Raw genomic sequence first — 21,877 nt, forward strand, 5'->3', positions numbered from 1 at the left:
TCAATTTGATGCGAGCTTTCAGGCTGGTATTTAAGTAGATGAAAATGTTACCTTAACGACCCACATTGGCAGAGAACTTCTTCCCTCAATCACTAATGCCAGATGGTTGCTTTTTCTTGCATGATATTAAAAGATGTTTCTAATTCACAGTATTGATTCTGCTGGTGAGTTAATATGTGGACTAAATTGTTTCTGTTTGAGAAAATTACTGAAGGAACTTTATTTTATGGTGATTTGTGTCGCAGGTTCCAAAAAAACAGATTGCTCTCCAGGTACAGAACATTGCCTTTAACAGTCTGTAATTATCACAAAGTATTCTCTGTTAATTGACTGATTCAGGAAGCTAAATATAATGACTACTTATTAATCATGAAAGGAAATATACAGCGGCAAGGCAGCTGCAATAATTGCACTAACGATGGAGAAACGTTAATTAATGAAAAGAACAATGATGTAAAAAATTAGGTACATAATGTTTAGCCACTGACTTAATATGCTTTGGGAACTCATTAGTGTGTGTGGTATCAATGGTGTGATGGAGACAGTTACAGCACCCACACTGTGAACCTTATGCCAAGAGACAGACACCAGTCTTTGTTGCTGTGGATTTCATTGGGAAAGTAATCTTGGTGGCACATTCATTATCATTTTAAGCACAAATGTAAGAAATTAAGAGTCGGCCATTTGCTACCCCACACTTGATCTGCCATCACTACAACTATGGTTGGTTTTCTGTCTTAGCACGATTATCCTTCACTAACCCCAGGATCTTCAATGGGAGAAATCTGTCTTATGATTCTGCTGAGTCTTTTGAGGGGACAGCAAAGAGAATTAATGGAGTCAGAACAGTTGATGTGGATTACATAGTTTTTGGCAAGGCTTGTGACAGAGTCCTGGTCCATAAGGTTGTAGCATATAGAATCCAAAGGAAGTTTGCAAATTGGATCCAAGATTGTCTTGGTTCGCGGGGGCAGAGGACAGTAGCCAAGGGGTCTTTATCTGAGCAAAATCCTGTAACCTGTGGTGCATCGCAAGGATTAGGGCTGGGACCATTGTTGTCCATCATATATAAATGAGTTGGATGAGAATGTAGGTAAACTAAATAGTTAACTTGATGACAACAAAATATTTGTGGAGTTAGGAATGCTGTGAAAGGATACAGAGAGACATAGACTAATTTGAAAGCTGGATAGAGCAGAGGCATTTGGAAGTTAAATCTGGGCCAGTGTGAGGTAATGTATTTTGGGACTTCAAATACCAACAGGACATATACAGCAAATTTCCAGGACCTCAGGAGTATTGATATACAGAAGAATCTTGAGATGCAAGATCACAGCTCCCTGATAATGGCAACAAAGGTTCGAAGGATTGAGGAGAAATTATTTTACATGTTTGCCATCATAAGTTGAGGGTTTGAGTATAATGTTGGGACGTCATGTCACAGCTGTGCAAAACACTGGTTTGGTCACACCTGGAGCATTGTCTGCAGTTCGGGTCTCCACACTACACGAAGGATGTAGTAACATTAGAAAGCGTGCAAAAGAGATTCTCCAGGATGTAGTGTGTGGAGACCAGAACTGCAGTACAACTTGACCAGTGTTCTGGGCACCTGCAACACGACAGCCTGACTCTTATACTCAGCTCCTCAGCCTGTGAAGGCAAGCCTACTGAATGCCATTTTCACTACCCTGTCTCCCCCTGCCTCACCATTTTCAGGGAGCTATGAACTTGCAGGAATCCGGGGGAAGTGTGAATTTGCTTTGCATGGTATTAAACTGATTATCATAATAAGTACATTATCCATTTGAGTCCATGCAATTGGAAAAAAGGCAGATCTTCCCCTCCAATGTTACTGCAAAGAGAGCCATAATAAACATCTGTTGTTAACAAATATTTAGGAGCAATAAAAAATTTCAATCCACCTCTAAGTACAGAACCTGTAACCAATAACTTATAACAGTGTTAAATTATAATAAACCCTGTTCCCTGAAAGCAGACTTGTCGTGCAATATCAAAACACAGTCTGCTGGAGGAACTCAGCGGGCTGATGCAGGGTTTTGACCCAAGGTGTTGATAATTTCTTCCCTCTCACCGAAGCTGCTCGACCCTCTGGGTTCCTGCAGTAGATTGTATGTTGCCCCAGATTCCAGCAGATGCAGTCCCTTGTGTCTCCTGTAATATCAATCCATTTTGTAAAACTAAGTTCCTCATCTTAGAGAGTCATAAGTTCATAAGGAAAGCAACACAGTTCATCAAGCCAACACCAGCCACTAAGGACCTATTTACACTCGTCCAGCATTCATCCCATCTTTTATCCTCTCCAGAATCCCATCACCTTTATTCAGCTTCTACCACAAACCTGCACTCTAGGGGAAAATTTACAATGGCTAACATAGCTACCAACAGGCAGGTCTTTGGGATGTTTGAGGAAAGCAGATCACCCAGAGGAAACCCACATAGCCACCGGGAGAATGTCCTAACTTCACACCGTCATCACCAAGGTCAGGATTAAATCCAGGTCTCCCACTCCACCTGCTGCAGCCGAACTCATTTAAGGTTGCAAGAAATGATGTCAATCTATTGAATTGATTGCAGACATACAAAACAAGTCATCACTTATGGCTGGACCTCAGCAGCATTTCATTTCAGGAGGAGGTGAAACCACTAATTACAACACTGTCGATTGATTAAGACAATTCAGTATTCTCATTTCTACCTATTTTCCACTCCCGTTTTACCCCCCTGAGCCTAGCTGTGCCTACATTCTGGGACCTGTTTTGGATTGACACTTGTTTCTGCAGTTGTAAGGGTAAGAATTAAAGTCTGCCATGCTAGTTTAGTCCCACAGGACATATTAAAGCTATATTTAAACAAAATATAAGGATTATTATTGGAAAGCTGGCATAAAAAGTAATCTCATAACAATTGATTGCATCGCATTTATAAATGTTTCATAGCTAATGTTTATTAAAAATTAATAAGCCATGTTACACAATGTTATTACATCTATAAACTGGTTTGTATATTGTGGCTTAACTGAAATATTGCAAATAATTCTAATGATTTAACTTGGGCTTTATCAAAAGCTGTTAACAATTTAGTATAATTGTTTAGCTACATGAGTAATAATAGTGATGTTCATTTTCTCTTAAGTAGACTGGGAACTAAATGTACACAGACATTTAGATAGTTGCATGAAATTTTAATGTTTGCAATGAGGGCCTTCAGCCTTAGTTTACTTTAGTTTCATCGGATTATTTCCGTTTATACAAAATGATACTGCAAATCTCAAAAGTAGAGCAGTATCCTCATCAGTGTCGTGGTTGTGTCTGTGGACTAATAATTTAGAGATTGAGAATAAGAATCTTGATAACGAGAGTTAGTTGGTTGGTGACAAGATGGCTGCAGAAGTATGCCCACAAGAAAATGAACCTCAGGGTTGTATATGGTGACATATATGTACTTTGGTAATAAGTTTACTTTGATCTTTGAACTTTTTTTGCAGTTTGAGAATCTGAATTCTATCATTGAAGTCTGGATGCAAAAAAATGACATCCAAAAATTTACATATACATGAAATAAAAATTTGCTTTCATGCACTATGGGGGGTGGTGGTGAGAATAGGTTTTCTTAAGAAACACAGAACTCAACCACTTTACTAAGACAACTATCTAGCTTCTGGTTCCCAGCGGGAGGCCACTTCCTTTGGAAACTGATTCTACCTCTTCTCTTGATACTTGTACAACAATACTTTATCAAACATTATAACATCCAATGTTGGTTAATTAGAACAATATTAGAATATAATCAGAATTTCCTACAATAATGTCACCACTACAATTACAACTGAGAAGGTGCTCAGGCAGCTTAATGGTCTGAGGGTGGATAAAACTCCTGGACCTGATGGAATGCACCCTCAAGTTCTTAAGGAAGTAGCTGGAGAGATTGTGGAGGCATTAACAATGATCTTTCAAGAATCAATAGATTCTAGCATTGTACCGGATGACTGGAAATTTGCGAATGTTACTCCGGTATTTAAGAAGGGTGGGAGGCAGAAGAAAGGAAACTATAAACCTATTAGCCTGACATCAGTGGTTGAGAAGATGTTGGAATGGATTGTTAGGGATGAGAATACGGAATACCTAGAGGCACAAGATAGGCCAAAGCCAGAATGGTTTCCTGAAAGGAAAATCCTGCCTGACTAATCTACTGCAATTTTTTGAGGAAATTACAAGCAGGGTAGACAAAGCAGATGCAGTAGATGTGGTGTACTTGGATTTTCAGAAGGCCTTTGACAAGGTGCCACACATGAGACTGATTAGCAAGATAAGAGCCCGTAGAATTACAGGGAAGTTACTAGCATGGGTGGAGCTTTGGCAGATCGGCAGAAAACAGAGAGTGGGAATAAAGCGATCCTATTCTGCTGGCTGCCAGTTACCAGTGGACTTCCACAGGGGTCGGTGTTGGGACCACTGCTTTTTACAATGTATGTCAACGATTTGGACTATGGGATTAATGGATTTGTGGCTAATTTTTCCGATGATACAAAGATAGGTGGAAGAGCAGATAGTGTTGAGGAAATAGAGAGCCTGCAGAGAGACTTAGATAGTTTAGAGGAATGGGCAAAGGAGTGGCAAATGAAATACAATGTTGGAAAGTGTATGGTCATGCACTTTGATGGAAGAAATAAACAGGCAGACTATTATTTAGATAGGAAGAGAATTCAAAATGCAGAGATGCAAAGGGACTTGGGAGTCCTTGTGAAGGATGCCCTAAAAGTTAACCTCCAGGTTGAGTCGGTGGTGAAGAAGGCGAATGCAATGTTGGTATTCATTTCTAGAGGTATAGAATATAAGAGCCAGGATGTGATGTTGAGGCTTTATAAGGCACTCGTGAGACCACACTTGGAGTATTGTGTGCAGTTTTGGTCTCCTTATTCTAGAAGGGATATCCTGACATTGGAGAGGGTTCAAAGAGGATTTACAAGAATGATTCTAGCAATGAAACGGTTACCGTATGAGGAACATCCGGCAACTCTTGGGCTGTATTCCCTGGAGTTCAGGAGAATAAGGGGGGATCTCATAGAAACATTCTGAATGTTAAAAGACCTGAACAGATTATATATAGCAAAGTTACTTCCCATGGTAGGGGAGTCTAGGACAAGAGGGCACGACTTCAGGATTGAAGGATGTCCATTTAGAACAGGGATGCAGAGAAATTACTTTAGTCAGAGGGTGGTAAATCTGTGGAATTTGTTGCCACAAGAGGCTGTTGAGGCCAAGTCAATGGGTGTATTTAAGGCAGAGATAGACAAGTTCTTGATCAGTCAGGGCATCAAAGGGTATGGGGAGAAGGCAGGGGAGTAGGGATGACTGGAAGAATTGGATCAGCCCATGATTGAATGACAGAGCAGACTCGATGGGCCAAATGGCCTACTTCTGCTCCTATATCTTATGGTCTTAAGAAGGAAACTGTTCAGGCAGGTACATTTGCACTCAGTGGCCACTTTATTAGGTACCTCCTATATCAAATAAAGAGGCCACTGTGTGTACGTTTGTGGTCTTCTGCTTCTGTTAGTCCATCCACTTCAAGGTTCGACTTGTTGTGCACCCAGAGGTGCTCTTCTGCACACCATTGTTGCATGGTTATTTGAGTTACTGTTGCCTACCTGTCAGCTTGAACTAGTCTGGCCATTCCTTTCTGACCCTTCCCATCAACAAAGCACTTCCGCCCACAGAACTGCCACTCACTGGATTTTTTTTGCTTAACGCACCATTCTCTGTAAAGTCTAGAGACTGCTGTGTGTAAAAATCACAGGGAATCTGCTGTCTCTGAGATAGTCAAACTACCCTGTTGGCACTAACAATCATTCCACGGTCAAAGTCACTTAGATTACATTTCTTCCCCATTCTGATGTTTGGTACGAACAACAGCTGAACCACTTGACCATATCTGGATGTTTTTATGCATTGAGTTGCTGCCACATGATTGGTTAATTGGCTGTTTGCATTAACAAACAGGTGTACAGGTGTACCTCATAAAGAGGCACTGCGTATATGCCAGTGATGAAGAACCATTCTGATGATCTGAACTCACTTCTCCCAGCCTGTTGCCTTATAGTTATGACATATCAATAACTCAGCTGCATGCTTTTAAAATGGTCGAGGTTTCTGTCTTTACTAGAATTTCATAAACATATTTCCACTCAGAATATAAAAAAACTCAACTTCCTTCTCCTGCAAGCTTAAATCTTCTGACTTCTATCACTCTCCCAGTCCTTCTCGTAATTTAATACACTTCAGTGAAAGCACTCTTCAGTTTCCATTGTTCCAAACAAGCTCAGTACTCCCAATTTCTCCTCATACGTTGGGTTCTCCAAACCTTGTAAGCTTTCTCCTTACAGCTTGATGGGCCTGAGGAATTACAATAATGACTGACTTTCCTGTTATTTGGACCCAACCTGAACGCAGAGTTTAAGGAACGGTTTGGTAAGTATCTTCTATGTTTCCAGCTTCAGTCATTCATCTACTACTCCATGAATTAATCAATAAAGCAAAATATCCGATATGTTTCCTGGTGCCTTTAGGGATCTGTGTACTTACACCCTCTGAAATCCTCTCCATCTTCAGGATCTAACTATATGAATTCTCTTGCTCCCCTCACACTTCTCCAGGATGATTTTCATGCTGAACTTTTTTATTACTCTTCTGGGTAGACTCACAATATTTCTGGATGTTAGACTACAAGACCATAAGACTGTAAGCAGAGTTAGCCCATCTGGCCCATTGCGTTTGCTCCACCATTTCATCATAACTGATCCTTTTTCCTCTCAGCCCCAGTCTCCTGGCTTCTCCCTGTAACCCTTATGCCCTGACTAATCTAGAAGATATGAACCTCTGCCTTAAAAATACCAATGACTTGGCCTCCACAGCCACCTGTGGCAACAAATTCCACAGATTCGCAACCCTCTGGCTAAAGAAATTCTTCTTCATCTCTGTTCTAAATGGATGTCCCTCTATTGTGAGGCTGTGCTCTCTGATCCTAGACTCCCCCACTATTGGGAACAATCTCTCCACATCCACTCTATCAAGGCCTTTCAACATTTGATAGGTTTCAATAAGATCCACCCTTATTCTTCTGAATTCCAGTGATTACAGGCTCAGAGCCATCATATGATAAATATTTCAATCCCGGAATCAATTTTGAGAACCTGCTTTGAAACCTCTCTAATGTCAGCATAGTCCTTCATAGATGAGGGGCTCAAAACTTCTCACAGTACTCCAAATGAGGCCTCACCAGTGCCTTATAAAGCCTCAACATCACACCTTTGCTTTTATATTCTAGTCCTCTCAAAATGAATACTAACACTTCATTTGCCTTCCTCACCTCCAAATCAACCTGCAGATTAACCTTTACACGATCCTGCACAAGGACTCTCAAGTCCCTCTACACCTCAGATTTTTTAAATTTAGAAAATAGTCTATGCTTTTATTTCTTCTACCAAAGTGCAGGCAGGACTATAAACTTCCCGACACTGTATTCCATCTGCCACTTCTTTGTCTATTTTCCTATTCTGTCTAAGTCCTTCTACAGACTCTCTGCTTCCTCAACACGGCCTGCTCTTCCACCTATCTTTGTACCATCTGCAAAATTGGCCACAAAGCCATCAATTCCATCATCCAAATCATTGAAGCCAGATCAGATTTACACTGGGCTTCTAGCCAGATTACCCCAATGTAAGAAGTCCTTTCACTTGCCTCAGGAGATCTTGACCTGGTCACTCAGATCATCTTTCAAGTGATTAGTTTTGTGAAATCTGGGGACACAAGGAAGAGTCACTTCATCCCACAATGACAGAGAGAACTTTGCCGTGAGTCCTAGATGTTCAGGTCCCTTTGCATCTCTTCTTCTGCACTGTGGTTGACAGAGTACACAGAACATAGAACATGGAACCGTGCAGCACATGAATAGACCCTTCATCCTATAACGGCTCCCCATGACCACAATACCAATTTAAAATGCACATCTGCCTGTATGGGGCCAATACTCCAAAATGCCTTGCATGTTGATGTCGATAGAATCATAGAGGGATAGAAAACTACAGCACAGGTCCTTTTGTCCACCAAGCCCAAGCCAAACCATCTAAACTTCCTCGGACAAAATCATCGGACAAAGTCATCATGGATTGGTGAAAGGAAAATCATGTCTGACGAATCTCATAGAATTTTTTGAGGTAACTAGTAGAGTGGATAGGGGAGAATCAGTGGATGTGGTATATTTGGGTTTTCAAAAGGCTTTTGACAAGGTCCCACATAGGAGATTAGTGTGCAAACTTAAAGCACACTAATTGGGGGTAGGGTATTGATGTGGATGGAGAATTGGTTAGCAGACAGGAAGCAAAGAGTGGGAATAAACGGGACCTTTTCAGAATGGCAGGCGGTGACTAGTGGGGTACCGCAAGGCTCAGCGCTGGGAACCCAGTTGTTTACAATATATATTAATGACTTGGATGAGGGAATTAAATGCAGCATCTCCAAGTTTGTGGATGATACGAAGCTGGGTGGCAGTGTTAGCTGTGAGGAGGATGCTAAGAGGATGCAGAGTGACTTGGATAGGTTGGGTGAGTGGGCAAATTCATGGCAGATGCAACTTAATGTGGATAAATGTGAAGTTATCCACTTTAGTGGCAAAAATAGGAAAACAGATTATTATCTGAATGGTGGCCGATTAGGAAAAGGGGAGGTGCAACGAGACCTGGGTGTCATTATACACCAGTCATTGAAAGTGGGCATGCAGGTACAGCAGGCGGTGAAAAAGGTGAATGGTATGCTGGCATTTATAGCTAGAGGATTCGAGTACAGGAGCAGGGAGGTACTACTGCAGTTGTACAAGGCCTTGGTGAGACCACACCTGGAGTATCGTGTGCAGTTTTGGTCCCCTAATCTGAGGAAAGACATCCTTGCCATAGAGGGAGTACAAAGAAGGTTCACCAGATTGATTCCTGGGTTGGCAGGACTTTCATATGAAGCAAGACTGGATGAACTGGGCTTGTACTCATTGGAATTTAGAAGATTGAGGGGGGATCTGATTGAAACGTATAAAATCCTAAAGGGATTGGACAGGCTAGATGCAGGAAGATTGTTCCCGATGTTGGGGAAGTCCAGAACGAGGGGTCACAGTTTGAGGATAAAGGGGAAGCCTTTTAGGACTGAGATTAGGAAAAACTTCTTCACACAGAGAGTGGTGAATCTGTGGAATTCTCTGCCACAGGAAACAGTTGAGGCCAGTTCATTGGCTATATTTAAGAGGGAGTTAGATATGGCCCTTGTGGCTACGGGGATCAAGGGGTATGGAGGGAAGGCTGGGGTGGGGTTCTGAGTTGGATGATCAGCCATGATCATAATAAATGGCGGTGCAGGCTCGAAGGGCCGAATGGCCTTCTCCTGCACCTATTTTCTATGTTTCTATGTTTCTATGTCCCGTCGACCTGCACCTGGACCACAGCCTGCCACACCCCTGCAATCCATGTACCTATCCGACTTCTAACCTTTGAAACCAAAACCACATCCACCACTTGCACTGGCGGCTCATTCCACGCTCTCACGACCCTCTGAGTGAAGTAGTTTCCCCTCATGTTCCTTAAAACGTTACCTTACACACTTAACCCATGACCTCTCGTCGTAGTCCTCCGTGGAAAAAGCCTTGCATTTACCCTATCTATATCCCTCATAATTCTGTATACTCTATCAAATTTCTCCTCAATCCTCTATGTTCTAGTGAATAAAGTTCTAGCTATTCAATCTCTCCTTATAACTCAGGTCCTCTAGTCCTGGCAACAACCTTGTAAATTATTGCTGTACTCTTCCATCTTTTCCTGTAGGTAGGCGACCAGAACTGCACACAATACTCCAAATTAGGCCTTATCAACATCTTACCCAACTTCAACATAATATCCCATCTTCTGTACCCAATACAACGAGGGGTGATTGATAAGTTCATGGCCTACGGTAGAAGGAGTCAATTTTAGAAAACCTGGCACATTTTTTTTTCAGTATAGTCCCCTCCTACATTTACACACTTAGTCCAGCGATCGTGGAGCATACGGATCCCTTCTTTGTAGAAGTCGGCGTCTTGGACCTCCAGGAAGTGGTCCACAGCAGGGGTGATTGATAAGTTTGTGGCCTAAAGTAGAAGGAGATTAGCTATACAGCTCTTGTTAAATGCATGTGCATTTCAACTCTTTGAGTGATTATGCAGAAAGTTTGAAGTTAATAACTCATCTCCTTCTACCTTAGGCCATGAACTTATTTAACTACCTTATAAAATAAAATTTATATATATATATATATACACATCCAGAGAATATACTTGCTGTAACTCACTATTTCACTTTTTTTTCTATATTATTATGTATTGCATTGTACTGTTGCCACAAAGTTAACAAATTTCACAACATATGCCGGCGATATTAAACCTGATTCTGATTCAAAATTAAAATCGACCATCCATGATAATCTTTCTGAATGTCACAGTGGGGATAAATGATCTAACCTTGCATTTATTTCATGTTCTGTTGATTCAGACTATCAGACAAGATACAGTGGCTAACAGCCATTATAAATTCTGATGTTATCTCTAAACTTTTGATCTGGATCTCACTAGAATGGATTTAATCTGTAATATCTTTAACCTTCCTGCTCTTTCATTTCATTCCTCCACCCAATTAACACGACTGCTCACAGATTTTTTTCAGATGCATTTGGACAGTGGTCTGCTCTAAATTGTTAATCGCCCTGCAGCCCATTCATCACTTAATTGCAGTGAACTGCAATTAGCGGACGAGGAGCTAACTGCGCCAAATAAACTGCAAGTTCAGATGGAAAGTGCTCAGCTGGGAACAATCTGCTTGAGGCCCCTGCTTAGAATAAACACGTCCTGGCACGGTGAAATAACTCCAAAGGAAATACAAGTCAAGGGCATTCCTGCTTGCTTATTAACTCTCTCCTGCTTCTAACTGTATTACAGGTGGAACGTTCTGGGCACACAGGGATCGCTCCTGAGTTATTTCATTGAACCGATCTACCTGCAAAGCATTGTGTTAGGAAGCACCCACCGCGTTGACCATCTTTCCCGGGCGATATGCCATCGGCTAGAAGATATCGGCCAGCTGCCATCACCCTACCGATACAACCAGCCTCTCCTCAGTGGTATGTTGTCAGCCTGATGAACACGCAGACGATCTCCGCACCACACTGAGACCTGTGGTGTATCCAGTAATTGTTACGCCGCAGGTAGAATGTAACGAGTCGACCTTCCAAATGACTGAAGACCCTGAATGTTAGAGTTAATGACAAGGCAGTTGGGTTTCCATTCCTTTCCACCTGTTAATCAGCCCGGTCTGGCCAGCACTGAGCAAAGTTGCAGACAAGCTCAGGGCAACTGAGTCGCGACTGGTTGCATTTATTATTTTTCTGGAAACCTGCACACTGGTTCATGATTCAATTCACCTAAAGGGCATGATAACATAAAGGTTCTGTTACCAGACCTGCAGCAGACTTCTGGACCACTGATCCACAGACATGAGTTCAAATCCCACCACTGGAGCAGCAAAAAGGGTTTCGGGCCCCTTATAAGACCATAAGATATAGGTGCAGAGTTAGGCCATTTGGCCCATCGAGTCTGTTCGCCATTTCATCATGGCTGATCCATTTTCCCTCTCAGCCCCAATCTCCTTCCTTCTCCCCTTATCTCTTCATGCCCTGACTAATCAAGAATCTATCAGCCTCTGCCTTAAGTATACCTAATGACAGCCTCCAAAGCCACCTGTGGTGACATATTCCACATATTCACCACTGTCTGGCTAAAGAAACTCCTCCTCATCTCCATTCTAAAAGGACGCCCCTCTATCCTGAGGCTGTGTCCACTGGTCTTGGACTCTCCCAACATCCTCTCCACATACGCTCTAATGAGGCCTTTCAACATTTGATCAGTTTCAATGAGGTCGCCTTACATTCTTCTGAATTCCAGTGAGTAAAGGCCCAGAGCCATCAAACGCCTATCTGAGAAAAAATGAGCTTGCATTAGAGAGGGTCCCGAGGACATTCACAAGAATGTTCCCAGGAATGGAAGGGTTAATATTTGAGGAGCGTTTGATGGCTCTGGGCCTGTACTCACCTGAATGAGAGGAGATCTCATTGAAACCTATCTAATATTGAAAAACCTAGATAGAGTGTATGTGGAGAGGATGCTTTTATAGTGGAGGAGTCTAGGACCCCAGAGGGCACAGCCTCAGAATACAAGGATGTCTCTTTAGAACAGGGACAAAGGGGAATTTCTTTAGCCAGAGGATAGGGAATCTGTGGAATCCATTGCCATGGATGGCTGTGGGGCCAAATCACGGCATAAATTTAGAGCAGTGGTTGATAGGTTCTTGATTAGTAAGGGCATCAATGCTTATGTGGAAAAAGCAGAGTAATGGGGTTGAGAGGCATAATAAATCAGCCATGATGGGATGGCAGAGCAGATTCGATGGGCCGAATGGTATAATTCCACTCCTAGGTTTTATGTTTTATGAAATTTAAGCAGTTACATAAAACCAAAATTTGAAAATAAAATAATCTTGATACCAGTGAACATAAAACTACAGGATGGTTGCAGAGGTTAAAAGAAAGTAACCTGGTACACTTGCGTTCTTCGGGAAGTCAATCTACCATTCTTATCTTGTCTGGCCCAGCTTTGTGACTCCAAACCCACGAGCAGGGTTGCCTTTTTATTGCTATCCCTCTCGGGGGCCATTGGGGATAAACAATAAATGCCAATGTTGCCAAGAACATTCACATCCTGTAAGCAAATAAGTGAAAGGAAATGAATCTGCTCGCTCCTCTTAAACTGAGCAGATCAAGGCTGACTGTGAGATTCCACCTGTAAGGCTGGTTCCCAAATAATGCTTGTTTTCTGAGGTATATTTGAGAAGCTGGTTCATACAAGTAAAGTGGAAATCTGAAACATCAAGTCAAGACTAAGGAACGTACACCTATTACAACCAGACTTGCAACTCTCCACAAAATAGAATTGGATGAATTCATCATTACTCACTATGATCTCCTTCCCATGCACCTGAAACCCTATCACGTACTGTTCCTTATTTCCCCTCCCCAACCTATCAGCAGCATGTGAGTTCTAAAAACTCACACAGATCCTCAGTAAGCCTGGGTCCCATCTTGCCCTCTTTGAGTAGTGGTCTGCGTTTGTCACTGCTTCCTCTGTGTCTGTTGGGTTACACAGACAAGCCTACAACCATTGGGATAGCCCTTCAATTGTGTGGGGGCTTCTTCTGCGAATGGAAAGGGAATGTGTCAGTGCCTGTACTGGGCTGAACAGTTCTATGTCCAGTGCATGTGACATCTGGCTGACATGACCTCAAAGCTGTCAGTGGATCAGTGGTTGGAAAGTTTTGGTTGTGATGAGCTTGCAGGAGTGCTGAATGCGTGAAGCTGCTTAACTGGCAGCAGTCAGGGCTGAATGCAGACAAGCATGAGGTGTTGCATTTTGGGAGGACTAACCAGGGTAGGACTTACACAGTGAATGGTAAAGCACTGAGTCGTGCGGTAGAAGAGTGGGATCTGGAAATGCAGACCACAAGGGGTGCATGTGATCTTGATTTCAATGCTTAAGGGAAGTTTGGGTGGGTACATGCAACATAGAGATATATGGGGGGCTATGGTCTCAGTGCAAATCAATGTTAGTAGGCAGTTTAAATAGATCAGTACTGACTAGATGGGCCAAAGGGCCTGTTTCTGTGCTGTAGTGCTTTATGACTCTATGACTCTACTGATTGTTGGCAGATGTGTGATGGAGGGTGGTGAATTATACAGAGCCTGAAGGAGGGAATTAGGCATTTGTGAATATATTTGTTGACTCTGACAAATCAAGTGAGGTTATTGAAATTCTTGCTTCACTGTTGCCACATCCCCAGAGTTGGAGAGCTTGGACTGACCTTTCACTGCCTGTAAAGGTTTACTTCTCTCCCATACTCCACTTGCACTACTATAGAGTATGGACCACACGGTCAACGGCAGCATTTAATGTCCATTCTTGATTGTACCTGTCTGGACTGAGAAAATGGTTAAACATCAAAGAAAATTGGTGGAATTGCTGATAGTGAGGAAGGTTGCCAAGGGATATTGCAATCAGTTAAAAATCTGGGTGGAAATAAGGCCTATAATTTCCTTCCTTCTGCCTCCCTCCCTTCTTAAAGAGTGCAGTGGCATTTGCAATTCTCCAGTCCTCTGGAACCATTCTGCAATCTACTGATTATTGAAAGATCATTGCTAATGCTTCTACAATCTCTTCAACCACCTCTTTCAGACCCTGTGGTGTAGTCTATTTGGTCCAAGTGACTTATCTACCTTCAGAACTTTCAGCTACTCAAGCAGCTTCTCCTTAATAAAAACAACTACACTCACTTCTGCCCCCTGACACTCTCGAATTTCTGGCATACTGCTGGTGCCTTCCACTGTGAAGACTGACATAAAATACTTATTAAGTTCGTCCGCCGTTTCTTTGTCCCCCATTACAACCTCTCCAGCAACATTTTCCAGCGGTCTGACATCCAATCTCAGCTCTCTTTTATTCTTGATATATCTGGGGGGAAAAAAACCTTTTGTTATCCTCTTTTATACTATTGGCTAGCTTGCCTTCATATTTTAGTTTTAAGCTTTACTTTCTAACCCACGCACTCTGTTGTAGAATAACTTTTTTTTAATCTACAGAGGGCTCTTGTACTACAAGTTCATAGCTCTCTGTAATTGGCTACACAAGTAGATAGTTTGGTGAATGACATAATTGCCTTTATCAGTCAGGACATTAAGTGTAAAAGTTCTGAAACCAGGTTGCAGCTGCATCAAACTACAATTAGGCCACACTTGGAGTATGGTCTATCGTTCTGGTCGCAACACTATAGGAAGGATGTAGGAGATTTGTAGAGGTTGCAGAAGTTTGCCAAAGATATTGCCTGGATTGGAGTGGATTACCAATAAGGAGGAATGGACAAGCATGGACTGTTTTCTCTGAAGGCTGAGGCCAAACTGATAGAAGTATATAAAATTGTGAGAGGAATAGACAAGGTAAATGGTCAAAGTTGTTCTCCCAGGTTTGAAGTGGGGGAAGGTTTAAAGGAAATTTGTGAGGCGAGGTGTTTCTTACCACAGAGAGTGGTGGGTGTCTGGAATGCACTATCTGGGGAGGAGCTAGAAGCAGACACGAAAGCAAAGATAAAGGGCCATTTAAACAGACATGCGAACAGGCGTGAAATAGAGGGATACAGACTATTTGCAGACAGATAAGAGTAGTTTAGATTGGCATCATGGAGAGTGTAGACATGATGGGTCGAAAGGCCTGTTCCTATGCCCCACTGTCCTGTGTCCTTGTTCTGTGCACTACATTGGTGGGATTGAAACTACATTATAGGTTGGATCAGTAAGAAGAGCAGATTTCCCCTCTGAAGCATGAGTGAATCTAATGGCTATTTTATGAAAATCTAACAACTTTGTGGATGCTGTTATTAAGGCCAGCTTTATTTCCTAAATTAAAGTTTATTTAATTGCTTGAATTTAAGTCCCTAAACTGCCATGGAGAGATTTAAAATCATGTCTCTGGAACAACAGTCCAAAACTCTGACTGCTAGTCCAGTAACATAGCCGCTACGCTTCCAGACCCAGAGTTAATAGTCCAGAAACACCGGAGACCAAATTCCCCCATTTTGTGCTGCCCTTCACTATTTCCCAGCTCAATTTCTCTTCCTGCATGATTGCCATTACCCTTCCAGGTGTAGTGCACTTCCCTTTCAAAAGGTCCAGATCCGTTTTAAGCAATACCTTTCTAGCCCAGAGCAAATTGCAATATCGGGCAACTGATGTTTGCAGCCAAGAAACAAATTGGTTGGCACGATTGCGAAGGAAAACTTAATAAGCTGACAGCAGGACAATAGTGTGCTGAAAGCATTTCAGTCAGGATCACTTGGTGATATACCATTTCACACCACTATAGTACTGTGCAAAAGTCTTAGCAACACACACATATATATACTATACACACACACACACATATATAGATAGTTTGGGTGCCTGAGACTTTCGCACAGCACTATATTTGTCAATGTGGAGTGGAGTGTGAGTTTGTAAATCTGGCGGGAGCAAAGGATGCTGGGACTGGTGAGCACCATGGGGAGGGCGTGGAAAGGTGGAAAAGAAGGAGAGTCAGGGGCGGGGTGTGGCCGCCGGTGCAGACACACCCAGCCTTGACACACCAGGCAAGGTTATTTGATTCTAAACAATTGGTTTATTGACCATTACAGAATGTCTCTCTGGTGCTTCCCGCTCCCTCCCCTCTCCCTTCCCCTTTTTCCAACCATGATTCCCGTCCCCCTGGCCCCTTCCCACTCACAGTCCACAATAAGGACTCATGAAGTGTGTGAAAAGAGACACATATGTCATGAATTTTGTGGGTTTTTTGCGGCGGAAGTACAGTGCGATACATACATACAGTACGCTAGCTATGCATGTGCCTACGACTTTTGTACTGAACTTCACTGATCCAAGAGCCCAGGTTCAGACTTCACTTAAAGCACTGTCTGGGAGGAGTTTGCAATTCCTCCCCGTGACCACAGTGGTTTCCTCCGGGTCCTCAAGTTTTCCCTCACATCTCGAAGAGATTCTTGTAGACTAATTGGCCATTGTAAACTAAAACTTGGCGTGATTAAGGGGTCAGAAATAACAATAGAGTGTCGCTGGGAGAAAAGAGATAGAATAAGTTGCAGGGCTACAAGGAAAGAAAGGAGAAATGGATTTATAGGATCAACCCAATGGGACGAACGGTCTTTTTTTGCTGGTTTAAATGGGCAGGAGTTAATCACAATCCCCACACCTGTTTTCAGAAACCAGACGACTTAGCTCTGCCCACCCCCCCCAACTCTTGACCTCTGTTAAAATTAAAATAAGTTTCAATTTTATGCTTTACTTTCTAACCCATGCACTCTGTTGCAGAACAACATAATTTTTTCTATTATCTTAAAAATGTCAGTCATTAAGTTCTTAATTTAAGTTTAATTCACATTTTAGAGTTAATTGCTTACTTGGACTGAAGCCAAATTAATGAATCGCTGGCACTTGAGTAGAACACACAATTTTGCAATATTAAGCATCATGGCTTTCTAATGTTGCATTGAAACAACGGAAGAAAAAGCCATTGTTGAATAGTCACTGAGTACATTAATTTAATAAATTGAGGTTTCATTTTAATATGAATTCTGTGTGTGCTTTATTAGCAGTAAATTTTATCAAAACTCCTTGGAATATTTAATTCAACTGACTTTTGCCACTGGATTTCCCAGCAACCAGCAGTATATTGTGAATGTGAATGTCACCACTCACAAGGGACCTGATAATTATTTTATTTTACTCAGAGGTACAACATGGTAACAACCTACACCACCCTATTATACCCCTGTGACTAATTAACCAAGTAATCCTTACGTCTTTGGAATGTGGGAGGAAACCGTAGCACCTGGAGGAAATCCACGCAGTCACTGGGAGAACGTGCAAACTCCTTGCAGACAGCAGTGAGAATTGAACCCGGGTTGCTGGCACTGTGAAGCAATGCACTAACTGCTACACTGAAGTGGCGCCTGCCCCACCGCTGCCCAAAATACAGCCCCACAGCACAAAAATCCATTGCCCTTCAGCCCATAGAATCTGTGCTGATCATCGAGCACTTGCTTATACCCCAGTGAAGTCATTTTATTCCTACATTCCCACCAACTCTACCCAGATTTACCTGTGCACTATTAGCAGTATGTAGTGGCCAATTAACCCAGTAACTCACATGTCTTTGGGATGCTGGTGGAAGCTGGATCACCCGGTTGAAATTCATGCTGTCACAGGGAGTACGTGCAAACTTCACCCAGGAGGTCAAGATAAAACCTAGGTGGGTGGAGCTGTGAAACTGTTACTCCCACGTAAAATCCCTTCATGTCTTCATGCCCCGAATATCATGTTTCACTCAATAACTCCTTCATCCTTTGCCTTTCTAAGATCTTCCCATAAGAGGAGATCATCTGATCCATCAAGTCCATGCCAGTTCACAGAGCAATCCCACTTCCCCCCACACTTTCCCGTAACCTACTCTCTCTCCCTCTCTCTAAAGCAAAATCCACACACAAGAGGATAACACTGACCCATCGGCAAAATTACAGATGCATGAGTGAGCCATTCTGACTCATCCGGTTCAGTCCCTCCCTCGATGCTCCATAAACAAAGAATCAGAGGGGAATTAAGCATGTGTTTGGAATGGAGTAATATGGATGCCATAACAACAGATATTTCTCATCAGATCAGGCATCCGCTGTGGAGAGAGAAATGGTTAATGTTCCAGGTCAACGACCTTTCATCAGAACTAGAGAAGGTTGCGGAGAAAAGTGAGACAAGGAGCAAACAAAAGAAATATGGAAAGGTGGAAGTTGTAGACTGATTGACACATTTTGATGGTGCCAGCTGAGAGGATGGTGAATAATTTTGAATTACTCTGAGGCATAAGAAATGAAGGAAAATTCTAAGAGAAAGAAAACAACACTAGAACTCTAAGGTATAAAACACTTGTACTACTGGGTACCTGAAATAAAAGACAATTTGAAAACTGCTCAGCAGGTTAGGGAGCAGCAATTTGAAAACTGCTCAGCAGGTCAGGTCAGGTCATGGAGAGAGTAAAATGAAGTTAATATTGCAAGCTGCTGTATTTTCATCAGAACTGAACTTCCCTGATTTGAACTGGAAAGGCTGAGTTTGATCTGAAATCATCAAACTCAATGCTAAATTCCAAGAGCAGCAACGTCTGTCTTCAGAAAATGAGATATGGTTGGTTGCGCTCAAGTTCGGCTTTGTGAATCAGTGGAAGAGCCAAAGGCAGTGAAGTCAAGTGGGAGTGGAACTAAAGTAACGGGCAAATGGAAGCTGAAGATCATCTTCATCAACTGAACAGGTTTTCTGTAAAACAGTCACCCAATCTGCGTTTGATTTCTCCAGTGGAATAAAGACCACGACATAAGCAATGAATGCAATATTTAAACTGAGAGGGGGAAAAGAGAATTATTGCTTTTTTGGGTCCATGGATGTCAAGAAAGATAGTAATAGGGCAATCACTTAAGTCAAGTATGATGTTCTCCCAAGGGGTTATTCCCTTAATGGCAACACCGATACATGGCCTTGGTTAAGGAGGGGAGACTGATGTAAAGGCAGCCATCAGGGTCAGAATCCCCTACCAGGAGCTACAGTAAGCTCCAGACAGCATTGCTCTCGGGAACCCAGGAATTCACAAGCCACTCCTCCACAAGAAGATAACGATCCTCGGAGAAGGTCAAGAAAGAAAGAGAATTTTTAAAAAAGTAGTTATTCACTGAGGGAGTCATGTGCTTCATCCGGAAGTGCATCAACGATGTTATCCCCCAGAAGCCGGTCAGGGTCTTCCCGAACCAGAAATCTTGGAACAATAGTTCAGTGCGAGCAGCACTCATGGCGTGACGTAGAGCTTACATTGCCGGCGATCAGCTAGAGCTCAAGAAAAGCAGCTATGATCTGCGCAAAGCTATCAAGGCTGCAAAACAACAATGCAGGGACAAGACTGAGTCGAGATTCACAACGAACAGCACTCGTGACTTGTGGTGAGGGCTGCATACCATCACAGACTTCAAAGCCAAACGTTGTGGTCCCGCCAACATTGCGGCCTCTCTCCCAGATGAGCTCAATTGACTTTATGCTCGGTTCAATGTCACTAACTCTGAGCCTCCGAGGAAAGCCACCGTTACAACCTGCAACCTGGTTATCTCTGAGGCCGAGGTACACAGACGTTTCCCACGAGTGGACAGTCACAAGGCTGTGGGACCAGAAGGCATCCCAGGGCAAGTACACCATTGTCCCTGTATCGAAAAAGACCAAGGTAATATGCTTGAACGACTGGCATCCTGCTGTACTCACCTCAATAATAAGCAAATGCTTTGAGAGGCTTGCTACCACCCAAACTGGACCCCCTACAATTCGCCTACCGACACAACCGATCGACAGACGATGCAATAGAACTCGGCCTTGACCCTGCCTTGTGCAGCTGGGTCCTGGACTTCCAGTCAGATCGTCGGCAGGTGGTAAGAGTGAGTTCCCTCACCTCCACCCCTCTGACTCTCAATAAAGGAGCCCCTCAGGGCTGTGTACTAAGCTACCTCCTTTACTCCCTGTGTACCCATGACTGTGTCGCCACCCACAGCTCCAATCTGCTAATTAAATTTGCCAATGACACTACATTGATTGGCTTTATCTCAAACAATAACAAGGTGGCCTACAGGGAAGAAGTCATCACCCTGACACAGTGGTGTCAAGAAAACAACCTCTCCCTCAATGTCGCAAAAACAAAGGAGCTGGTTGTGGATTATAGGAGGAATAGAGACGGGCTAACCCCTATTGACATCAATGGATCCGGGGTTGAGAGGTAACCGCCTTTAAGTTCCTCGGCATCCACATCACTGAGGATCTCACGTGGTCTGTGCATACCAGCTGTGTGGTGAAAAAGGCACAACAGCACCTCTTTATCCTCAGACGGTTGAAGAAGTTTGGTATGGGCCCCCAATTCTACAGGGGCACAATTGAGAGCATCCTGACTGGCTGCATCACTGCCTGGTATGGGAACTGTACCTCCCTTAATCGCAGGACTCTGCAGAGAGTGGTGCAGACAGCCCAGTGCATCTGTAGGTGTGAACTTCCCATGATTCATGACATTTACAAAGGGAGGTATGTAAAAAGGGCCTGTAGGATCATTGGGGACCCGAGTCACCCCAATCACAATCTATTCCAGCTGCTACCATCCGGGAAACGGTATCGCAGCATAAAAGCCAGGACCAACAGGCTCCGGGACAGCTTCTTCCACCAGGCCATCAGTCTGATTAACTCACGTTGATTTGAGTATATTCTATGTTGCATTGGCTGTTCTATTTATTATAAATTATTATCAATTACTATGATTGCACATTGCACGTTTAGACAGAGACGTAACGTAAAAATTTTTACTCCTCATGTATGTGAAGGATGTAAGAAATAAAGTCAATTCAATTCAATTCAATATTGCATTTTCTGCAATTGCATGAGAAATTATGATGAGAATGAAAGTGATTGGTGGGGATGGAAGGGTGAATCAGGGAGCCATAGAGAGAGTAATCACATTGGATAGGGAGAGAAAGATTAGCCTGACGATGTTATCAGATTGAAAGTGACAGGAATCACAGATGTGGTTCATTGAATTGGAGGCTGCTGGCCAACCCCTCACCAGATTGGGAAGAGAGGCAGTGAGAGCAGAAATGTAGAAAAGCAAACAGACATGGTTAATACTCCTGTCAGCTATGGAAAAGGTGAAAGAAAGGTTAGGAGAGGGGGATGAAGTCAGGAAAGAACTGGAAGGGAAGCCATCATCATCAAAACAAGTATGATGGAGCCAGAGAGACTTGGCGAATAGAAAGGTGTCTTCGCAGAAAATAGGATGTGAGTCAAAGTGGCTCTGGACTTATCATTTCCTGACATAGAAATAGGGATGTCAAGAAAGAGAGGTGAAAAACAAGTATGGGTCCACATGAAAATAAGAGCTGCTCGGAAATTTGTACTGGAATTTCGGTATTTTTTATATTGTAATGTGTTCTGTATAGCTGGTTCTGTCTACTGGGTGATGCAAGGATCAGTAGTTATATCCCAGCTATTCATCATACATTTCAATGATTTGTATCAGAGAACTTTCTGCACCCATCTTCACTGTGGAACACATTAACGATATGGTGGAAGTTCCAGATGTC

At 42.8% G+C, this 21,877-nt stretch overlaps 1 protein-coding gene across 2 annotated transcripts in view; it reads left to right on the top strand.

The window, feature by feature from the left end:
• The window catches only part of adarb2 (adenosine deaminase RNA specific B2 (inactive)), an 832,269-nt gene that overhangs the window by 769,451 nt on the left and 40,941 nt on the right, over nt 1-21,877 (top strand). For both annotated transcript variants that reach the window (XM_063044383.1, XM_063044384.1), the window contains one exon: nt 11,026-11,207. In XM_063044383.1, the coding sequence (XP_062900453.1) occupies nt 11,026-11,207 (182 nt within the window). The remainder of the gene's footprint in view (nt 1-11,025; nt 11,208-21,877) is intronic.

This window comes from Mobula hypostoma, chromosome 3 (genome assembly GCF_963921235.1).
Source record: "Mobula hypostoma chromosome 3, sMobHyp1.1, whole genome shotgun sequence".
In the NCBI taxonomy this organism is placed as follows: domain Eukaryota; kingdom Metazoa; phylum Chordata; class Chondrichthyes; order Myliobatiformes; family Myliobatidae; genus Mobula; species Mobula hypostoma.